Source organism: Sceloporus occidentalis, unplaced genomic scaffold (genome assembly GCF_023333645.1).
Source record: "Sceloporus occidentalis isolate IW3139 unplaced genomic scaffold, rSceOcc1.0.p SCAF_79, whole genome shotgun sequence".
Classification (NCBI taxonomy): domain Eukaryota; kingdom Metazoa; phylum Chordata; class Lepidosauria; order Squamata; family Phrynosomatidae; genus Sceloporus; species Sceloporus occidentalis.
In genome coordinates this window covers 871,467-894,794 of record NW_028317059.1, presented here as the reverse complement: position 1 = coordinate 894,794, position 23,328 = coordinate 871,467, and the positions used below count along the sequence as shown (strand labels likewise).

At 43.1% G+C, this 23,328-nt stretch overlaps 1 protein-coding gene across 1 annotated transcript in view; it reads right to left on the bottom strand.

Moving 5' to 3' along the window:
- Positions 1 to 3,336: 3,336 nt before the first annotated feature.
- The window catches only part of LOC149285357 (E3 ubiquitin-protein ligase HUWE1-like), a gene marked incomplete at its 5' end in the record, with an annotated part of 30,781 nt that continues 10,789 nt past the window's right edge, over positions 3,337 to 23,328 (bottom strand). The window contains 42 exon segments of the mRNA XM_089495324.1: positions 3,337 to 3,481; positions 5,026 to 5,143; positions 5,264 to 5,509; positions 5,601 to 5,756; positions 5,845 to 5,926; positions 6,306 to 6,433; positions 6,910 to 7,103; positions 7,221 to 7,353; positions 7,443 to 7,599; positions 7,786 to 7,895; positions 8,044 to 8,553; positions 8,881 to 9,422; positions 9,927 to 10,029; positions 10,383 to 10,671; positions 10,779 to 10,996; positions 11,085 to 11,218; positions 11,416 to 11,665; positions 11,872 to 12,150; positions 12,761 to 12,806; positions 12,962 to 13,116; positions 13,424 to 13,513; positions 14,018 to 14,196; positions 14,323 to 14,551; positions 14,955 to 15,123; positions 15,388 to 15,521; positions 15,764 to 15,877; positions 15,943 to 16,003; positions 16,278 to 16,420; positions 16,881 to 17,053; positions 17,223 to 17,405; positions 17,551 to 17,762; positions 17,843 to 18,060; positions 18,878 to 18,944; positions 19,123 to 19,268; positions 19,387 to 19,554; positions 19,744 to 19,939; positions 20,044 to 20,402; positions 20,511 to 20,676; positions 20,894 to 21,070; positions 21,192 to 21,272; positions 21,548 to 21,676; positions 22,416 to 22,423. Of these exon segments, the coding sequence (XP_089351450.1) occupies positions 3,337 to 3,481; positions 5,026 to 5,143; positions 5,264 to 5,509; positions 5,601 to 5,756; positions 5,845 to 5,926; positions 6,306 to 6,433; positions 6,910 to 7,103; positions 7,221 to 7,353; positions 7,443 to 7,599; positions 7,786 to 7,895; positions 8,044 to 8,553; positions 8,881 to 9,422; positions 9,927 to 10,029; positions 10,383 to 10,671; positions 10,779 to 10,996; positions 11,085 to 11,218; positions 11,416 to 11,665; positions 11,872 to 12,150; positions 12,761 to 12,806; positions 12,962 to 13,116; positions 13,424 to 13,513; positions 14,018 to 14,196; positions 14,323 to 14,551; positions 14,955 to 15,123; positions 15,388 to 15,521; positions 15,764 to 15,877; positions 15,943 to 16,003; positions 16,278 to 16,420; positions 16,881 to 17,053; positions 17,223 to 17,405; positions 17,551 to 17,762; positions 17,843 to 18,060; positions 18,878 to 18,944; positions 19,123 to 19,268; positions 19,387 to 19,554; positions 19,744 to 19,939; positions 20,044 to 20,402; positions 20,511 to 20,676; positions 20,894 to 21,070; positions 21,192 to 21,272; positions 21,548 to 21,676; positions 22,416 to 22,423 (7,397 nt within the window).

The window sequence follows — 23,328 nt, the reverse complement described above, 5'->3', positions numbered from 1 at the left end:
GGGATTTTTGTGCAATCAACATGCATTTAAAAGAAGAATTACACCTCAGGATGAATATGGCAAAATGGCAACAATCTCCAAGATTTAAGGAACAATATACCAAGAGAGAAAAGAGGGATTAAAATGATAAACTGGTTTTGACCAACCTAATATATATATATATATATATATATATTGTAAATGTCTGTATGTATGTGGAAGCATAAAACATGGGCTATTGTTCTTAATCACTGTGATGTCACAATCCTATGTCATCGTGGTCACCACATAAACTGGGTATTTCTGAACTGGAATGTCATTTGATGCTCCTGCTCTTAGAGATTTGGATTCAAAGCATTTTGAGAAAAGAATAGGTAACAGCAAAATGAGGATATTTGATCTTCTTCCAACTGATGTGGAAATGGTGGATGTTGACTATTATTTAGGCAACAGGAGAGCACTGAAACAACTCCGGGATGGAGAAGATGATGGCTTTGCTGTAACTAAAAAAAGAAAGATTGAAATCTTTGAGGATAGCAGAAAAGCTATAAAGCGGCAGTTGGAAGGTGAAGAGGATGAGATTTTGACACCAAAAGGGAAAAAGGGGAAATATTTTGGAGAAGGCACGACTCCTGTGAAGCGGTCCAGGGATGGAGAAGATGGGCACATCTTTACCCCAAAGTGGAGGAGAGTGTGGTAGCTACAACACCTAGCTTTAGTTATGTGATGTTGAATAAAATGTTTGACTTAATTTTGCTCTCTTCTGTGAATGTGATATTTCATATATGTGTAGTTAATATGGGTTTACAAGGGATCGGCCCTGTCAAACTAACCTGATCAGCTTTTATGAGGAGGTGAGCTCAAGACTGGATCGCGGTGAATCGCTGGATGTCGTATATCTTGATCCAGGCTGGGAATATGTATTAAATGGGAAAACACTGGGGACGACTGACATGGAAAAGGACTTAGGAGTTTTAGTTAACAGTAAATTTACCTGTAGCGACCAGTGTCAGGCAGCTGCTGCTAAGGCAAATAAAATCATGGGGTGCATCAAAAGGGGCATAGATGCCCACGACAAGGAAATAATTCTACCACTGTACAAGTCACTAGTCAGACCACACATGGAATACTGTGTACAGTACTGGGCACCAGTGTACAAGAAAGATATAGTGGAGCTGGAGAGTGTTCAAAGACGGGCAACCAGAGTAATAAGGGGAATGGGAGGACTACAGTACCCAGAAAGATTATCAGAATTAGAGTTATTTAGTTTGGAAAAAAGACGGCTTAGGGGGGACTTAATAACTATGTATAAATATATAAGGGGGCAGTACAGAGATCACTCCCAGGACCTATTTATACCCAGGACTGTATCTATAACAAGGGGACATCCTCTACGGCTGGAGGAAAGAAGGTTTCTACACCAGCACAGACGGGGGTTCTTTACAGTAAGAGCGGTGAGATTATGGAACTCTCTGCCAGAGGAAGTGGTAATAGTAAACTCAATAAAAGAGTTCAAAAGGAGCCTGGACGTGTTTCTTGAAAGCAATAATATTACCAGTTATAGATATTAGATTAATAGGGACAGAACGTTGATCCAGGGATTTATTCTGATTGCCATATTTGGAGTCGGGAAGGAATATTCCCCCTGGTATGGGGCAATTGGCATCTGCTTCATAAGGGTTTTTTGCCTTCCTCTGGATCAACACAGTAAGGACACAATATGTATATAGGTTGAACTTGATGGACTTTGGTCTTTTTTCAACCTTATGAACTATGTTACTATGTTACTATGTACATAATAAATGAGAAACCATTTTTGGCCTTGTGCCACATACCCAGTGAACGCCCCAACCAACCTGTGCTGCCAATCAGCCAGCTAATGCTATACATATGATGGGGGTCACATCTCCCATCATGCTCAGCCACACAACAGCGTCTTTAATACAGGAATGAATGGTGTTTCCTACACTGAGCTCAGCTAAGTTAAGGCTCTGCCAGTATTAACAGAAATAAAGGGGTGAATAGGTTTACTCATTAAGGTCAATGCCAGCACTTACTAAGAGTTCAAAAGTAAAACTCAGAAACATAGAATTTGACTGTGGAGAAGAAGCATTCGGCCATCTAGGCTGCCCATTTTTCCTGATGTAATGATTCAGGCCTTAATCAGCCCTCGGTCTTGTTGATTCTGGATAGTTTTATGCCGGTCCCATGCATGTTTCAAAGAATAGTTTGATAAAAACAATTCTGTTACAAAATATTAGCTCCAGAGGAACTCAGCTGATCGTATTAAAATCTATCAGGCTGCCAAAACACATAATGGCCACAAAAAAACCAACTGATTAAAAGACTTAACTCAGCTCAGGAAAGTCCAATCGAATGGGCTTTCCCAGCCCTGGTCACAACAATCTAGAGATTAACACCTCTATGCTGAGATAGAGATACAAGAATACCTATTTTAAGGTGTTGTTCCACCTACTTTGCAGAATAAGACGTAAATACAGAATTAGAACCATAATTCTATGTATTGTGAATGGCTCAAACTTTTACAAAAATATGTTTTATTTGTGTCATTTTTTTTCTCAGACTTTTTCAGAGAATGCACATCATGTGACATAAAAGTAGGCACTGGCCTACAGTAGCCACAGAAATTCAAACTCCTTATTAAAGGTTTCTGTTTTTTGCCTTCTTACATTTTTAAGTAATTAATGCTTCTTGAATGACCATACTTGGGAATCTGCCAGGCTGGGATACCCAGAGCTCCCCCTCTTCTTCTTCTGAAGGGGCTATATGGGGGATGGAGTAAGACGTTATAGCCCGAAACAGTCTTAAGTGGGCCGACAGTTGAACAGGAAGTGGGTGGGGAGTGGTTGTGGCTAAACATGGTTCCCCTGCCCATAAAAAAGGTGTATTCAAATACTATGTATGTAACTGGGTAAAATAAAAGTGAAAAAAGGTGCTTCTTGCGTGGGTACACTAAACGAGAGAAGAAAATTACAGCTAAACACGAGCGTCGCAAAAATGTTAAAACAGACTCGGTCATGAAGGGTACAAAAAATAAAAAAAAAGCCTGGTCTTAAGGGGTTAATCCTGCCGTTTTTCTAAATGTAGCAATAAAAACAAAAGCCAAGAAAAAAATTTGGGCAGTTGATCTATCATTAGATAAGCTGGACAGCAACAACTGCGGGATCCCTGCTAATATGCTGGTAATAGATTTGGTGCCAAAGTAAAGTGCTTCCTAAGTTAGAATATAAACGGCAAATGAAAGATAAAAGCTCCCTACTAAGGGTCACCACCGCATTAGATGATGGTTATCAACCACGTCCCACAACAGAAATCCCCATTTTCACACTAGGACACTTACAATCTGTTCTTCATTTCTTCAGGAGATTTTCGGTGAAGTTCTCTGTACGAGTCTTCAAACACATGGTCGCGTCGTACATGAACAGCCATGTCTTCTTTGCGCAGCCCTTCATCGAGACGCTCAAGCTCCTGGCGGAAATATCTGTGCAGGGAAGCAGAAACATCTTGTAGCAGCTTAAGCTTCCACAATTATCAAATCAAACACTAAAGCTCACTATTTATATATCACATCAATGTAGCAGGTGTAATAATGAATTGCATAAATGTGGCATATTTACAAATAAATACAACTTTAAAGTAGGGCTGCAACTAACGATTATTTTCATAATCGATTAGTTGGCCGATTATTTTTTCGATTAATCGGATAAAAAAAATAATTTTTCATTTATTTTAAATTATTTAATAAAGTAACATAGGATGTTAAAAACAAACGGCAGAATAAATTTTTTTTCTTGTTTTTATTTCCCCAACCTGCCCCCCAGTTATGCATATTTGAGCCCAGGATTGCCACACTGCCCTCCCCGACATGCCACACTGCCCTCCCTTATATACCCTATATGCCTTATACCCCCAGATACGTCACTCCGTCCTCCTCAGGTATGCCGTATACCCCCCTGATATCTCATAGTGCCCTCATAGGATTTGCAGACTCGTTCACAGACAATACTTTTATAAATAAATACAGGATTAATCTTCACTGCCCCCAGGATTTAGATTCCCCTCAGTTTGCCCCCCTTTACCTCTAACTGCACCTTAAGTTAACTTTATTAAATTAATGAAATTAACCCTCAGTCCTCAGCATTAAATTAATCCTGAAGAGAAGACCCCATTAACCAAAACTGCCCCTAAATTAACCCTGAAGACCCCATCAACCACAACTGCCCCTAAACTAACCCATTAACTATAACTGCCCCTAAATTAACCCTAAACACCCCATCAATCACCACTGCCCCTAAATTAACCCTAAACACCCCATTAACTATAACTGCCCCTAAATTAACCCTAAACACCCCATTAACTATAACTGCCCCTAAGTTAACCCTAAACACCCCATTAACTATAACTGCCCCTAAGTTAACCCTAAACACCCCATTAACTATAACTGCCCCTAAGTTAACCCTAAACACCCCATTAACTATAACTGCCCCTAAATTAACCCCCACCTCCCCTAACTTTCAGCAGCCCAAATATTAATTTTATACTCACAGTTAGATGAGTGTCACAGCCATGGCGATGCTAAGGAAATGGGCGGAGCCAATCGGTCGTTTGGCTCCGCCCCTTTCTTCCCTGCAGTCACTGCCAATTGGCCCCGCCCCTTTCTTTCTCCAGCAGCGATTGCAGGGAGGGACTGGAAAAAGGAAGTGGGCAGGCCAATCGGCAGTGACTGCAGGGAGGAACTGTAAGTAGCAACTGCTGCTGTGGCTCCTGTGAGTCACACTAACGGATTATAACGCGAGGGGTATTTTTCAGAGCATTTGCTCTGAAAAAACCCTCATTTTATAATCAATAAAAATCGATTCAACTAATCGATAATGAAATTCGTTGCCAACGAATTTCATTATCGATTATCATCGATTTCATTATCGATTATCATCGATTTTATCGATTAGTTGTTGCAGCCCTACTTTAAAGCGCGTAAGACACTTCTTGCTAGTATTCTTAAAACCCAAGGTACGATATACTTACTTGCGTTTCACATCAAAGTCCAAAACTCTGATATAGTCCACCAGAACAGCAAAGGGACCATCGGCAAGGTGGGTGGTAGACTGTCGTAGGATCTGGTTTAACACAGTGCGACGGGTCTCTTTAAATAAATAAAAAAATAACGTTAGATCAGTATAAAAGGTATTTGGCTTTAAGTCTCAAATAACATCTAATAACCTTCTACCTTTTCTACCAAGTACATAAAACTTAAGGTTCTTACCTGCAAAGCGCAGAAACTTCTGTGTGTCAGGAGGCAGGCTGGATGAGATGTGCATAGATGAAGGTTCCCGAGAAAAAAAGGGGTCCAAGGAAGAAGGGGTTGCAGGCATAAGCGGGGCCGGGGACAATGGAGGTGGCTCATCTTTAATGTGAGCTAGCTGGCTCTCCCTCGTGTCTCGTACTGGAGGCTTGCTTTCCCTTTCTGTTGCATGGACAAGGAAAAAGGCTACTACTGCTGGTTGGAGGACTACAGAAGGAGAAAAACCAAGAACATGAACAATGAAGACTCATTCCATGGAAGAGAAATCGAAGAGAGTGAGCTGCGTAGCTTTGGTTACCCAGAACAGCATGCTGGTCATGAGACTCCTCCAGCTCTTTCAGGCACTCTCCCAGCATGTCCCACAACTCATCAAGGCTGAGCTGTTCACTCAGCAGCGGTAACTCTGGCAGCCGCTCCTCCTCTTTCTTCTCTGCAGCCTGAGAGCCTTCAGAAGCTAAAACAAGCACACAAGGTTACATTACATCGACTACCTGTTACACCCTGAACAAGTAAACATGGTTTGTCCCTGACCGCGCACTGACCAACTGACTGCGTGTCCTGTGTGGCCGGAGAGGGCTGGTCCACATCCATTGGAGACTCTTCTCTGCGAGCCGAACCCTCCGCCTGAACAAAATAAAGACTGATCACTTGGCTGACGAGGACAGCAAGCCTAGCCACATAAAATCAGGAGAGATGAGGCGCACAAGAATAAGCGGCGCACAAGAATAAGCGGCAACTGATCACATGCATCCCACAAGAGGAACATCTCACATCGCCAGAAGCCGTGTACTAACCTGCTTCTGCTAAGCTTGGAAGAAAGTGCATAGGGCAAGCTAGGGATAAGCGTGACAAGGACAAGTCTCACGTGTACATAAAGATGGCGACAAACCAAGAGGCAGGAAAAAGGTGGGGTAGATTAAGGGATGAATAACAGCGTTCAAATTAAAAGGAGGGAGAAACAAACTAAAGGATGGATGTTCTGCCAGCCAGTCATCATGCTAACCGTTGCAGTTTGCAGCTGTCTTCGTGCCCTTTGACCCTCACGTACCATTTGTATAATGGCATCAGCCTCGGCCTCCAGCTGCTGCACAGCTGCCTGGATGCTGCTAGCCGAGGCCAGACTGGCAGCCCCTGCAAGAGAAGAGCGGAGAGGTCATGCAGTGCCTTCTATATTAATCCGCCAGGTGCGTGAGAGACACCTCTACAAACACCTACTTTCCAGCAAAACAGAGTAAACGTGCCCACTGTTACAATACACAGTTTTTCATGACCTTTAAGGTTTGGTAACACATTATAGGCTTCTTATAACCCCTCAACTACTCCGGAATGCTTTATGAAAAAGCTCGGCCCATAGTTGCAGCTTGAGTTATTAGACCAATTACACTATGAAAAAACTGGATGAGGTTTTCCACATTTTTGTATAAAATGCCTGATGAAGGGACCTGAGAGGTCTTGAAAGCTTGCAATCTATATTTACTCAGTTAGCCAATAAAAGGCATCATTCAAAAACCACTTGTCTTCTATGATCCCTATGGTAACCCAACAAAAGTTGCCCTTGCTCATCCCACTTTTTCTGATCCCTTGCGTCAGACATGCAGCTTTCCCACCTAGTCGGCTGGTCTGCTTTGCCTTCTTGTTAGCTCGGCGTGTGTCGTCTCGGAGTTGGATGATGACCTGCAGGACTCTCAGGAAGAACTTTTGCGTGGAAGTCAGCATGGACATGGAGGGCAACTGTAGCTCCCTGCCATCTAGTGGGCGCTTCTGGGATGCCACGATCACCACGTTTTCCGCGATGTCAAACCTGGAGCGCAAAGACGGGGCGGGGAGAGACCTAACATTTTAGATTGACTACTGTCCTAATGTGTAACGGGTTTCCGGATAAAGCACGCGCCCAATGATTCAGGACCGCAATACTCACCTGCTCTGCATTTTGCCCTTTGCTTTGGTGTTCTGGGGTTGTTCTTCCGGCATTCCATCCGGAGAAAGGGCCTCACACTGAATACGTCTCTGCTGCTCCAAGTTATACTCGCGCAGTTCCGCCAAAAGGGTACCTGGATAGCAAACCAGCAACATTCAGTTTGAGAAAAAAAGCAAAATGTGTGCAGGCCGTGAAAGCGTGGGGTATTTCAGATCATCTCACCTATCTGTTTGCACAGAGTGTATCCCAAGTGGTGGGCTCCGCTAAGGAGCAGTTTCAGCACGGTGTCCCTCGTGCCGGCATCACCCCGCGAGAGTTGTAGTAAAACGTTTGCGGCATCCTCCAAGCCTTCCTCTGAACATGAATGGGATGTCAGCACCTGGGAAAGAGACGTTCTGCATGAACCTATACATCTGGTTAGCACGTGCACGTGCCATGAAAGACAGGGTCGCCTAACCATGCACTGCAACATGCAGCCACCCACAGACCTATAAAATATTGGCTGTGAAGACTCATTTTTTTAATTTGCCCAAATATGGGAAATTTGATCATTCCAATCGCTTACCTCAACAGAAAGCTGCAGCTGTTTCTCAGTTAGGCCTGATGCCGCCATCTTTTCTGGGACACCACTGGCGTCGCTGGATTTAGCTGGAGATTTGCTGCTTTTTGTAACTGCTTTAAAAAAAAAAAAAAAAAAGAAGATTTAGTATAAAAATAGAGGCTTTTACGGGATAGGGTTTAGAATTAAAAATAATTTTTTAAGGTTGAACAGACCATCCAAGGTTTGGTGCGTTATAATACAGGGCATGACTGAAGTACTTACTGGACACCACACTTGTGGCGACTGCCAACGGCACGGTCACTGCTGGTACAGGCACAGGTAGTGAAGCGGCAGCAGGGGTGGGGGCAGGCACGGGAGCGGTTGCATTTGCTTGATTGACTTCCGGCACCTTATTATCAGGCAGGGCAATGGAGATGAGGGAAAGGAGACGAAGCAACTTTTCCGTGAGTAACGAGCTGCGTCGGATAACAGGATGCGACAACATATTCATGAGCTGTCCAAGAGGCGAAGCTTCCAGGCTGCACTGCGAACTCTCGCCCTCTGCCCCCGAGCTCACGGGCACAGACTTTACAGAGGTTTTCCCTTTACGGCTCACATTCATATTGTCCAATTTGACCAACAAGTCCCAGAAATCCGTGGAGCTGTTGTTTGACCCAGTAGCACCCGACGGTGGAAGGCAGGGGCTGCAGGTGACCTTCCTCTCCCTGCCATCGCTGCTCTCTGCACTGCACTCTTTGGCGCGCTGCTGTGTAAAATGGCTGGGGAACACTTAAGGGGGTAAGAGATTGAGGTCAATGAAGAAAGCGGCACGTAGCTACATAACCATGTCTGCTAAATATCCTTAATATAACTACATCCCTTTCTACTCCTTGTTGACGTTGTGACCGCACACAAGCCTCCAGTACGGCAAAGTGAAAACGTACAGACTTATATACACAAAGCCGCAAAATAGAAAGAACTGAAAGGTACATGATAAACAAATGGCACCGTTTTAATCATTAACGAAAAAAAAAGGATGGTATTAGCTAGAACTATGGCAGCCTATATTAAAATCTTTACAACTAGTAAATCTTCCATAGAAAGTTCTAAGCCTTACCTTGGCCAACTGGATAAGCGTATCCAACACATGCCTGCAAACCACCGGCGCAGCTTGTGGGTGTATGTGGACCGTGGAGCCACAGGCAGCATGCTTCTCAGTGTGCTTGCGCCCCAGGGACCTCTGGATTTGGAAGATATTGGTGCGACAGCCAAGAGCGGCATCCATGGACACAGAGAGCCAGGAAAGCTGGTTGGAGTTCTTGGAATCCACCCTGTGCATCAATTCTAACGGGCGGCTGTCGTGGCTGGAAGAGCAGGACTTGACAGTCCCTCTCTTATCGGGGCCTCCGATGGGAGTCTTGGGACTTTCTATGCAGAGTTCACTCTCGCTGCTGCGTTGCAGGATTGACAGTAGACTGCGAATTACCCAGTTACGGGTCTGCGCGTGGTAACAGAGGTTGCGCAGGACGCGATGCAGCCGACTGGTGTTCAGCTTGGGCTCATCCACGAACAACAAGACGAGAAGACAAGAGAGGGTCTCGTGATCAAGCAACAGGCGTCCTCGCAGTCGCAACAGGCTGTCCACATTGCTGCCGGCCGGCCTGACGAGAGAGACTTGTTTCATTAAATTCAAAAAACCTTCACAGTTATCAGCAGACGACAAATTACTTCAACGGACTAAGACATCTAGAATTCACACAGATCTAACGAGTGGTGGGCCTTTTTTTTTTTTTGCTTTTTATCCTCATTTGTAGCTACAATTTTTTTTTTATTATTATTATTATTTTTTAAATGATGAGCCTAGTTCATAATTTTTTTAAATGCGTAGCAACAGCCAATCGCATGTATGGTAGACTTTAGTTGAGGCCACGATAGGAAAAGATGTAAAGTAACAGCTAACGTATCCTTATAGATCTGCATGCAGTAAAAAAGCACTGGAGTCTATACATGTAACATGGGCTAGAATGCTCCTTTAAAGCCGTCTTATTTCATGGTCTGTAAACCCCAGCTTTGCAATGAGATATAGACTTTCAGAGATGAATGGAGTGTCCTGCATTCATCCTACAGTCTATGAAGTTAAATGAATACAACAGATTTAAGCATACCTGGTGTGGGTGCTGCTACCACCCATCTGAAAGGTGCTTCCTCTCTGCACAGCCAGACGTGTGTATTGGACTCCTCTATTCCCACTCAGACGGCTTGTGAAAGCTTAAAATACATTTAACACAGAAACAAGGCATGTTGTGGTTTAATATCTTCTATTTTTTTCTTGTGAGATACAGGATTACGCTTTTGTTGGTGTAATACATTTATTACTCATCTAAAAGTAGCCATCTGGCACACATACTGGCCCAAAGGCAAATCCTACCAAAGTCTTCAAACATAACAGACTTCACAACTAAATCAAACTGAAGTATGAGTCCTAAAAACACTACAACATTGGAAAAAAATATAGCCAGATGTGAAACTGAATAAAGATGAAAATCAAGCTAACCAGGTAGAACATTAGCCATATTTCCAAGGCTAGATTCTATTAGCAATGCATATCATGTTGCAGATACCTGGGCTCCTGAGTATGGCCGACAGGGCAGACGTGCTGCTGTGACCAAACAGTCTCTCATGCATTAGCTGTCTTTGTCTTGCCTCTCGTTCTCTGCGCAAAGCCTGAGCTTCAGCCGCAATGTCAGGGGGCATTACTGCTAGAACGCTGTCCTCCATATCCTCAAGAACACTGCGGCGCAGGTCGGATGGCAAGGTTTGAATGAAGGTCATGGGGTCCATGGGGTTGTCAGAAGTAGTGCTCTGAGCAAGTTCGCGCCTCTGCTGCTCTGCTCTCTGTTGGGCAAGCACCTAAGGACCGGTAGAAATGGCCAATTAATGGGGACAAGCGTTAACTCATGGATATAGAGGAAAGAAATGCATTTCCCAGTGTGTGTGCCTGTTCGTTTGAACCGTACCTCTTCCTGTATGGCAGGTGGTAAAGCTGCCAAGAACTCTGGGCTGACCTCTGTGACACCAGCACTGCCGACCACAGGTGGTGGGATGACCGGCACAGCAGTAGGTGGTGCCCGAGCTGGCGGTCGGATGCCCAGCTGGTTCTGAAGCACCTCTCTGCGTATATCTTCTGGAAGAGCTGCAAGGAAGGATGGGTCCACTCCTTCGGGGAGATTGATACCTGAACCAATAAATACATATGGGACTATAGCATGGTGCTCAGGGAACATTACCATATCATTTGATGGCCGATTGTGCAAGAGAATTACCTGCGAGCGGATCATCATCTTCGCTACTCGTGGACGGCAGGGCTTCTTCAAGGATTCCACTGGAATCTGTTGCCAACAAGGACATGCTAGAATCTCTGACGGAGGGCAAATCAGAGGAGGGAGCACCCGAAGAACTGGAGAAAAAAAAAACAATGACCAAGAGAAGACTTAAAATCGGTCAGCTAATTTCAGAAAGTGAACTAGAAGTAGCCATTGCTGTTGTGCTTCCAAACATAACTATCCACTAACTCATTGTCCTGAGCAGCATCAAGCCGCTTCAGGGAATTGGGTTACAGCAGGTCAGTTCCCCGTGCCCCACGGCGTGACGTACCTCTCCTCACTGTGTTGGGACACCGATGTCTGGCTGCTGGATTGACTTGGTGGCTCCACAACCTGTTGACCAACTGCGACACTACTGCTGACCAACGGCTGTTCTTGATTAACAACCCCAGATGCTTCCCCAACACCTTCCTCTAGAGGTCCAGAGGCGAGGCTACCAGTATCCATGGGTGAGCCCTCCAGCTGGCTGCTCACTGCAGTCAGGGCATCTGAATCCTCTGCTCGTTCAGGTGACAAGGAGGCTAACAAGGAATGGAGATATTTTTTCAGTGACTTGGCCATTTAGATTGTTCATACATAAAGAAAGCTTTAGTCTTAAAAAGAAAAAAAAACTAATTACGCACAACAAATATATTTTACATTTAATATGTTCCATGCATGATTTTAGAAAATGCTGAATTTTCATCGTATAAGACCGAACCATTTCCCTGCATGATATAATACTGACTGATGGTGGGTGCTGGAGACAGTTCCATCTGAGTCGCATCCCCCTCCGCACTGGGTCTTCCTGGTGCCGACGGCTCTTGTTCTGTTGGCATTAACAACTGTCCAACTTCATCGGCACCGGACTCCGTCTGCAAACTCTGTGGCATTTCTGCCAAGGAAGCCTCCGGAGGAAGAGCACGCATAGAAGGATCCAAAGGAACCAGCTCTGGACTTGTTGGTGTTCCTTCTGCAGAAGAAGGAGCAGTGGGGAAATTCTCAGGGCGTCCAGTTCCATCTTGCTCTATGGTGGACATAAACAGAGGCCAATTACTGGTGGGTTGTATTGCAGGTTGGAGGGTGTGCGAGTCAAGAATTCCTTGAGGATCAAAACACAGAAACCCATCTTAAATAATAACACAATGACAAATAAAGCAACTAAAGACATTAAACAAGGCTTATGGAAAAGCCACACCACAAGGAAGGCAGTAAGCTGTATAGTTATCTCCAAAACGGTGGCAAAATATCTACCCCCTTACAACAATACAACTTACTACCTCACCCTGAAGAGGGCAGGTAATGGAAAAGGATTCTCTTAAAGGTATTTATCTGCCAAAAAGATTTCAAAACCACAAAAGGGAAACAAATGAACATATGTACAGAAAAGCCAAGAAATTGGCACAAAATCTAAAAGTCCAAGCAGGTCCAGATATATACATTAAGAGGTCTCGTCCTTGCTGGGGCTGGTAACAGATACCGCAGGAAAGACAGTAAACTGTATAGTTATCTCCTAGATCGGGTGTGACCCCAAAACTATACAATCTACTACCTCAGCCTGAAGCATCGCAGAATCCACTCGACTGACCTGTGAAGGAGACCGAGGCAGAAAATGCTGCACTATAAGCGATAAATACCTGTAAGGCTCAACTCGAAAGGCATGCTTCGCTTGGAATTGGAAGCCTGGGAAGATTAAGAACAAGGATTAATTAAACCGGTGCTATGCTGCTCAAAGTCACAAAATGTTCATGCAGTAATTCAAATCACAAAAACCTAGGATCTTTTGCTGAAGGTTGGCTCACTACATACACAAGAAAAAGTTCAAAATCGGGACAGACCTGTGAGTTCGGGTCTTTCGATTCCTTCTCTTCTTTAGCTTTATCTGCCATCTTGGCATCTTCTTCTGCCATTTGCTTGCGCCGCTTTTCACGTCGCTCCTCGAGTTCTTCGTCACGCAAAGCCTCCAAATGGTTTATTATTGGGACTTTTACAACTGAGAAACAAAAACACACAAGGATCTCTAAACATTTTAACGAATATGGCTTACGCAAGAGATGTCACTGAAAACAAGCCCATAAGTGATTGAGCAATTTGGAAAAATTTGTCAAAATTGTAAAATGTAAAGGAAAAATTTATTTTCATCCATTTACGAACTAAGTACATGTGAAACTCTGAACTGGATATAGCAGAGTCCTACAACAAACATGGCGTTGGTAAACTGATGTGCTTGTCTGTTTCTGAACCTGATGAAATAGTTTGCTCTAGGATGAATTACGTTCATCGCACCGAGGGCTTCTCACCTGCCACGCAGTCATGCATGCTTTCAGCATCTAGGACCTTACATTCTTCCGTCCAGCGAGTCAATGCAGTAGGAATACTGGAGAGAGTACCTGTAACAAAGCAGTATTTATTACTTAGAACTGTATTTATTACTGGAACATTAGCCCAAGATATGGACACATACTTCATGCATCACTAAAAATGCAAATCAAAGCCTGAAAGCTATTGTATACAGAGATTCATGTAAAAGGTCAAAAGTGATTCAAAAGGGACCTCATAAGCCGTGAATATAAAACTGGTCTGGAACTGCAGATGTGGTGGGGATAGAGATATATTATATTAGGTGTAATTATATATATATATATATATATATATATTAGTGTAAGCTGAGGAATTGTAATATGATTGCAGAGTCAGTGGCACAAAGTACAGATGAGAGACCAGTAAAAGGCAGACTAATTCATATCTTTTAGAACACCCGACACCATAGAGGGAACGTTGGGACAAAAAATGAGTCTAAGAACTATTCATAGCCCCTTTAATGTCCCAAATCTCAAGAGCCCACAAAATGAAAACCAGAAACACTGCTGTGCTTGATTACTGTTGTCACTTACCAGCCTGGCTGGTGGCTGTGCTCTGATCATGAAAGAAATCATCCAGAAGTTCATCATCAGATCGAGCTATGATGTGGACATCATCATTTCCTACAAGGAGACGCGCCCGGCCTCGGCTCTGAAGAGGAAGGCTACTACTCAGCTGCAAGATATCAGCGGCGGCCGAGGGACCCAGCAACCTTAAAGGAAGCATGAAGCAGTGTTACCATTACCAACTTACTACTCTTACCTAAGAAATCCGAAGAGACCCCTCATTAAATTCCAGCAAACCTACTACCAACTCTTTTTAGACTTCAACAACTTACCTCTGCAATATTAAGGGTGGGTTTGGTTGCCTGTTGCCAGGACAGTGAACATGTATAGTGTGGCCGGTGTTGGTTGTGAGCTGCCGAAGAGTCCGCTGACTTCTACCGATTCCCTGTGCTAGGCGAGTAGTCGACGTCCCTGCACCAAGAGTGAGAGCACTGTGGTCTGCGTGGCGCACCATGAGAGGGTGCGTGGCGGGGATGTTACCAGGAGATGGAGGGATGTCGGCTGCAGGAATTGAGAACACTTTAGAAAAACTTCTCAAACTGATGCCCAAAATCTCCCTCCCTTGTTGGACACCTATAAAGTCAGCCCGTCCATTGCTTCTGCTACACTTTGACCAGAAAGCATCAAGGTAAGGTATTAAGGGCTATATAGACTTGAAAATACAGCTTATATCACAGGCATGAAGGCAAAAATTAAGGCTTTCAAAGCACAGCCAACATGATTTAACAATATGCTACCAGAGAAAGCCACATGTGCTTATCTGAAAAGATCCAAAATGCAGCACTCTTGGTGCGGACGTTTAGAACCTATACATTTTTATGCCTTGCTGACTGAATGATTCCAAAAAACAATGTTCTCTACGTGGAAATGCTATTTCAGACTTCTGCATGACCAAGAATCTTACTTGCGCTGGAAAACATATTGTCAAACTCAATTATGAGGTCGTCCTCTCGGTCAAAACGTTCAAAGCGCACAAGTGGGGAAGCATTCATGTCTGGGTAATCCTCATCCAGCTCCATCTCTGAGCAGTCGTCGTCATCATCCTCGTCTCCTTCTTCACCTTCCTCATCATCCTGCAGGAAGCATATTGGTCAGTATCCTCAGGAGATGCAATGGGTTCATTTACAGAACAGTCAAGCTTGATTTTCTTTATATTTAATATACATATGCATGGTTTAAAGGATATTTCAGAAAATGTTCTTAGCGAGATGTTTCACAAAGCTATTCTCTGTCTGAAACAGAACTAGATTTTCAAGCAAAGACGTCCTCGTCTCCATGAAACATGGAGAATCTTACATTGGTAGGCATTGCCACAGAACTCCATCTTTTACTAATACCTGGTCATCTTCATCTTCCTCTTCTTCCTCCTCCTCCTCTTCTTGGCTGTCATCTTCATCCTCATTGCTGCCACTGCTGTCTTCCTCTTGCGTGTGCTCCTCCTCATCCTCTGGATCAAGGATGTTCATAGAATCTGCACAAATGACACAGAAGGTCCCATTAATCCAACAAACTAATATCTAATCACCTTGACAAAGCTGCTCGTTAGTTTACATGTTCTCATGGAGAACTGTAATACATTCTTGCATTCTGTGAGGGAGAAACAGCCATTACTGCTCAACAGCTGGGAAGCCGCTTTTTGGCTATAAATTGCCCGTAAAATACAAACCTACATACTACCATGAGACTTATTTAATCGTCCATCTGACCACTCACCTTCTCTGTTTGCCTGGAGGGTAGACGCTTGACTAAGGTTAGTCGGAGCCTCATCCATTAACACATCCTCTTGCGATTCATCTTCGCCAACTCTGCTCACTAAATGCAGCAAATGAGGCATACATTTTTTGTAACGTACATTTTTCTAAACGTGCTACAAGAAGATTGGAAACGGTACTTACCTGCAGCTCCATCACGATCTAGAAGCTCATCTATCAAATCTTCAAGCTCATTTTTCACCTATCAAGAAAGGAGTGTATCAAACAAAGGACTCCAAACAGTAATTATACCAACAACTTTAGTCACTTTCTTCACTCCAAAAAGATCACTGTCATTACTTGCACTGAAGCTTTGGCATTTAACCATCACAAGCATCAAATACATTTTTCACATTTTTTTTTTTCAAATGGCTGCAGTTTTTTTTGTGATTTCAACAATTTCTAAAGCCCCTTAATAACTAAAGTCTGATCGTTTATATATATATATATATATATATATATATATATATAGTTACCTGCATTGCCTGGTTGGTGAGGACTTCTGGCTGCCCTGCAATAACTACAGTATCAGACTCCGTCTCTCCATCCATGTCTCCATCAGTTACTTCAGCCTGGGATACATCTGGATCCTCCTCTTGAGCCTCTGCTCCCGTTTCACCTACATCAAATGGTAAGGAATAAAGTAATGAAGAAAGCAAATCAGGGCATGTAACTTGCACACAAAGACAGGGAATTAAGGCGTCTCTTGGGTAGTTTCCAACATAACGTCAGTTTAAGCTCAAATTGAGCTCAAAGAAGGCAAACACGGCTCTCAAAACCATTGCTTTGTGTTATATGAACCATGTCATTTTTAGCTGGTCATTGATAGATCTACCTCTATTGATGTAACTTTACCTTTGCTCAACACAAATTTTAAGGCAGCTTGTGGCACCTACCCACTGGCTCATGACTCCATCAAATACATTTAAGTAATTACATTTGCTACCAGATAGAACGCACACGTTATGAAGACAAACCATAAACCAGCAGCAGAGATTTATGGGGCACAGTTGCTGGCGGTGGATGCAGCCGGTGCAGTTCTGTCTACCCGTGAAGAGTACATACAATGATTACCATACCTGTGTCTGGTTGGTTACTGTTGGGGTCTCTGGAGGCTCCATGGGTGTCCTGTTCTGATTTATTCTTTCCTGATGCTCCTTTACTACCAAACAGGCTGCTAGGCTGGTTGACAATCCGAGACAAAGTCTCTAGAGGTTTAAGGGCTGCATTTACAGTGTTGGCCATATTTGGGCTGCAAGAACAACAGAAAAAAACAGTTTTATGCACAACAAAGATGCAGGACAACCCAGGGTCTTCACAGACTGTTTAACCGTGTCCCTGCCCTCAAGTGCATTTAACTGCATTAAAGCAACCCAACTGCATTAAACAGCCTTAACACACTTAAACGTTAAGTTGTTCACCTGGAGAGATCAAGGCTGTGAGGTACCCGAGCCAAGTCGCTGACAAGGCCCTTCTTTAGAAACAGTCGGATGATGTTGTTCATTCCATTGTGTTGCGTTTTGGTTGTTGCACTGCTATAGAAGCTGGAGGTCGATGGGCAGGACTCCATGATGGTGCTTATAATACACATTACTGCCTGTAACCTGGAAGACAAAATGACAGAAGGTCTAGCCCCTTAAACGCACTACTTTCTGCGGCACTATGTTAATGAGCCATAGACTTTATTCTAGTACTCTACAAGACTCAAAGGCCATACACAGAATCTAAAAAACACGCCACGCTTCCTACCTGGCATGTTTTTCTGTGCTTTCTGCCATAGCTAATGCTCGACCAAGGGCCGCTTTGACCTCATTAACAAGCGCCACCTGGGCATCAGTCCCACTTCCAGCAGCAGCAAGGCTAGCAAGGAAAAGGCGCGCCAGAGCTGGAGTGTCCTTGTCTTCTGCATTTTGTGTGTGTGGCAAGAGGTGGTCCAAAACAAAAGCCAGCACACTACAATCCTACCAATACAAAACAATTAATGGCATTGTAATTCTCCTACCAAACCTGAATACCACATAAGGCTAATGGAATCACATACCTCTTTAATAAGCTCCGACTGCCCAGAAGTATAATTATAGTTGGCAATCAGCGTAGCAATACCCACGTACGACCGGACTGGTTCAGCCAGCAGCCGGAGGATGGTAGAGGTAGGAAGCAGGGGTTTACTAGCTCTTGCTTTAAGTCTCCCGTCCTCTGAATTCCGCTCTGATTCCTTATCCTTCTTTCCTCCCTCTCTGTTCTCTTCTGGGGTCAATGCTGCCAAAAGGGAAACAAATTAAACAGCACTCACAAAAGCGGATTGTTAAAGAAAAGCAATCGGAATCTGTATGTTTCGAGTGCAGCATCAGTGTCTCTCCACCTAATGTATTGGTTTGTCTTAGTCTGTCAATTCTCATCTTGTCAGACCCCTTGAATATATGTATTGTATTAAGCGCTGCATAGATTTGGTGGCGCTACATAAATAAAAGATAATAATAAATAATTGGGAGTTTGTTAAAACCAGCCGAGATGACTGTGTACTGTAACTCCAGATTATGAATGACTGGGAAATGTATCTGAATTATCTGTTGTCGGGATCTGCATAATTACTCCTCCTGTTGCGTTCTCTGCCTTAAGTTGCTAATTGTCATCTACTTGTTTATGGCAAGGAGAAGGGAGAGGACTTCAGAACAGGGAATGTAATAGATAGACGACCCTGGCAGAACATGCCGTCACCAATGTCAGCTTCCATGAAATTGATGTGTAATCTAAATATATCAAAATCATTTCCACTGACTGCCAAAGACACAAGCTATAGGTAGTTTAATTATGCTCGACACTGTGATTGTCTTTAAAATTATCAAGTTTCACCATCAGAAGACATAGCTATTTTTTTTTTGGGATACACTATAGATGCACCCTATTTAAGTTATCCAACTTCTTACACCTAACATTAGAAACACCATCTATAACTTCTAGATTTTCCCTCGCTTGATGTAATTTTATTCGTTTGTATTGGAGTGTACTACCAGTATCACAAAATGGACATTTAAGAGGCATTCAAGACTTAAGCACGTTAGAGTGAGCGGCATACCTTCTCCTTGAGGAGTTCCAGATGGAGGAGTCTCAGTGGAGGTGCTGTCTGTGGTAAAGACCCGAGCCTACAAGTAAATAACAAATGTCAGAAAAAGGTATAGCTAATTGATAGAGAATATTCCACACTACCAGCATGCTACAAAAAACACTCAAGCATGCAGCAAATCACAACTAGTAAACAAATAGTATAACACATGAGCAATACAAAAACTGTAGCATAATTCATGATCATTATATCCTTACATTGATAGCAAAGCTGCTTTGAGCATCAAAGTCACTACCCGGTCTCGTGAGGTCACGATATTGCTGGAAAACCTCATCACCCATGTCCTGTAAGATCTGACTGACCTCCTGGTTCATACCCACAAGTTTTGGCTCCGTCTTTTCTGCTACTGCAATGGAAGAAGATATTTTAATTTTTTTCTGCCGCAGAGCCAACATCGCATTACATCTAGACCGAGGCGGTCGCTCTACCTCACACTGAAAGTAGCAATAAGGCCTAGGTACCTTCGTCTGGAGCATGGTAAGCTGCAAGTGCGTTGAGCATGTCATAGATCACTTCCTTAATGGTATCAGGGATGACTGGAAGCGTGGAAGGCTTCACAGGTGTTGTCTTTACAAGCTGTACTGCATTGGGCCCCTTGATACGGAGATTCTCAAACTCATCATCTGAGGCTGAAAATGGTAAAAATAAATGCTTGACATTAAGTTACAAAACAAGACCGTAACGTTTTCCAAATCACAAGTGGAATTACACAGTCAAGGCCTACTCTACAATTATCCTGCGGACCCACAAAGACATTTAAACTGAGAACGTAAAAAGCTTGTTGGTGAATTCCGTTGTGTTCCTACTCTGCTACTCACCAGTTCCCGATCCTCTCGGTGCCGGCAGAGCTATCCGAATGCAGTTGTTTGCCACTTCGGTGAAGATGTCAGGATTTCGGCAAGCAGCTGGGCCCAAGACACGAAGGATATAGTTTATCTCCCGGGAACCCAAGCTTCCAGACACTACACCAGAGGTGGTACTACCAGCCCCACTTGTGGCTGCAGATCGGACAACCTGAAATTTAGGACAGGGGTTTAATACATATATATATATATACACACACACACACCTACATATATAGTCTTTGAGGTATTTTTTTGGCATTAGCCATGACATACCTTTTCCATAGTGTGCTGTAAAGTGCATGGATCTTCTATGATGTGTCTGAAGAGGAGAGTGACTAGCGGGGTGAAGCCATTAAACGCAGAGGTCTGATTCAAACTGAGGATCATGCGTGTGCTCTTCAGCTCGGCAAACATCATGGCGTATTTGTGGTCACGTGTAAGACGTAGACACAGCCGCAAGGTAGCATGCAAAGTGTCCGGATCCACTGGGACTCCCAACATGCTGACACACGAACGAATGAGAATGGTCACCATCTCTTCAGTCAGCCCCTGGATAACAATGTCCCCAACTTTTGGCTCTTCAACAGGAGGTTCCTTTTCTGTGGTGGCATTTTCTGAAGCAGGAATGGACTCTGAGCGTAGAGGAAAAAAATTCATAAGCATTAAACATGTTCAACGTAGATGTATAAACCTTTACACAGAATTCTTCTGCACTCCGTTAAGACTAAAACACGTCCTACCAGAAGACTTCTCCTCCTTTGGTTTGGCATCCAAGTCCACTTCTTTTGCTTCCTCCAATGTTTTCTCCAGTTCCTGGCCATTTCCATTCTTGCCACCTTTGACTAACCTTGGAACACGCAGCAAAGTAAGCATTACGGGCCTCCTATTTCCAGTTTCTTCATTTACCTGCAAGACACGTCATTGGTGAGAACCAAATTTACCTCCATCCAGCTGCGTAGCCTGACCCGACTGGAGCAGACAGCGTTTATAGCAGTCGACTATCTTCCAAATGGCCTTTTGGACTATATAAATGGAAATCTCGCTGTATCTAAACCTTAATCCCAAAGTGTATAATTCCAGAAAAGCGTGGTTAGAAAATATAAAAATCAATGTTGTGAATCACCTGCACCATGGTGGTAAACTGAACTGTGTATCTTCGTCGGCCGGCAGTAAAACGCACGCATGTCTCGCCGGCTTTCCACGCGGTGTCAATGGTGCTGTTGTTGCTAGCACTATAGCTACACCATCGACCTGATCTGTCATCAAACCAACGCCAATTGTTACCATTCGACTGTAAATACTGGAGAGGAAAGAAAAAGTAGAAATACACTTTACTCAAGGAAATAATATAATTGGACGTTTGGCATAAGAAATGCCAATACGTGTACTGGAGGGAAAATAGAACATTAAGATTATTATACCCGGTTCATTTGCATTCTCCTCTTGGAAGAAATGGACGTTTTTTCATAGAAGTCAATCAGTAGTAAGACAGGTGTAATCCAATATAAGTCTGATAGATTGCCATTATATCACACAATAAACGTGTTTGAGATGGAAACTCTTATTAGTGTGAGAGGTTTTTGGCCTGAAAAATCCACGGAGGCATTTGGGAATCATCAGGTGAGAAAAAGACTGAAAGGCACGTGGGATGAAGACACAAACGTTGGTAGTCCGGAGAATATATAAATATCACTGAAAGCATCAGAGGACACACTTTCACACCATCTGCACATTTGGCTTTGCTGGGGGGCAGCGTTTCAGAATTCACCAGGTCTTACTTAGGAGTTTGCACCTCCTTCTGCTCCTTGGCAGCTTGCAGACACGGCTGAACCACTTCCAGCAGCTTAATCAGAACATTCAGGATGCCGCTCGTCTCCACAATCCGGGCACACGGCAGCTTCAGCTCCTGACCAGACAAAACGTTAGGATCACCAGTTACTCTTACATCAAACGAGAAGACATTATCAAACGTAATACAGTACAGCCTTACCGGACTTTTCAAATGAGGTTGGTTTCTGGTTATTTGTCATTAACAGCTTAAATGTGTTACTATTCTGAAGCTTTCACGTCACACTCACTGCGGTATTACAACAATATATTACAACATATAAAACACACATTATTAATACCCTACTGACTAAGTGACTTTGCCACCAATGAAAAAAATGTAGAGATTTCCCTTTTAAGTGTATTACATAAATTACATACACACCAATTTAAATAGAGTGGGTGTATTTGTTTTTTGGGAGAAAAATGAAAGAATACATAACTGCAGCTGTTTTTTTAGGCAAAAGGTCACCATATTTTACACTCGCGTTATGTATTCTTGCGTGCTGAAATCCAGGCGTCTGTAAAATACTGTAATACGTTACTAGATTCATCGGTCATCATAAAGGAAAATACTATTATTTTTCCTCATCGGTTTCTTAAATACTATCCTAAAATTTTAAAGAAACTTTTCAATTATGCTGAAATCCCTTGCACTAATTTTTCCACCATTCATCATAATGACCTCATTCCCTCAAATTCTGTAATATCATGTTTTTCCTTCAACCCATAAACACTGAAAGCAGCTCAGGAAACATCTAGAATGCACAAGAGGCAGGAGGAGAATAAATTAGCTCATAACATTTTGAGTATTTTACCTGGAAGTCTATGGAAAATACCATGTTCCTAAATAAAGCTGGCTTCTAAATTTCTTCTCACTTGCTCCAATTTTGAGCATCCCCTTACGAAAAATTACTGCAGTTTTTTCTAAAGTAATACTGCAGTTTTTTGGACATGAAAAAACTGCAATACTGCACTTTTACTGCAGTATTACTGTACATTTACTGCACTTTTACTGCAGTATTACTGCACATTTACTGCACTTTTTTTTTTATACTGCAAACCTACAGTTGTACTTCAAAGTACTGTAGCTTTATTGCATTTGTACTTCCGTACAAAAATAACTGCAGTACAACTGCAGTACAGTGAAGTACAAATGCAGTAAAAGTGCAGTAAATGTGAAGTAATACTGCAGTAAAAGTGCAGTATTGCAGTTTTTTCATGTCCAAAAAACTGCAGTATTACTTCAGAAAAACTGCAGTATTTTTTTTGTAAGGGTCAATTTGGCCGCCATTACACCAAATGGGGTAACGGTGCATTTGGTCATCCACCTGGAGTTTCATGGGCAAATTCACAATTGAGGTTATGAAAATTTCGGCTTCTTCACGTGATCACAGTGTCTGAACACACAGAAACATGGAATGATATGGCAGATATGAACCATGTAGTCTGCATCTCCTCCTCCTTTCTAATAAAAGGAAATGCCAACATATTATCTGACTTTGACGCAGCTGTACCTATCTGGGAACACTGTGTAAATTTCCATTTACTTTGTAAATACTTTTGTATAGTTGTGTTAATTTCCATAAATGTTGCTTAATTTCAGCTGCAGTATTACAAAAGCAATGATTGTCTTACTATGGCATTGGCTTTATCTGGGTTTCAATGTGGGCTCATGGAGTTCATGGAGCAGTGCAATGACATGTGGATCATTTCCCAATCCACGTCAAA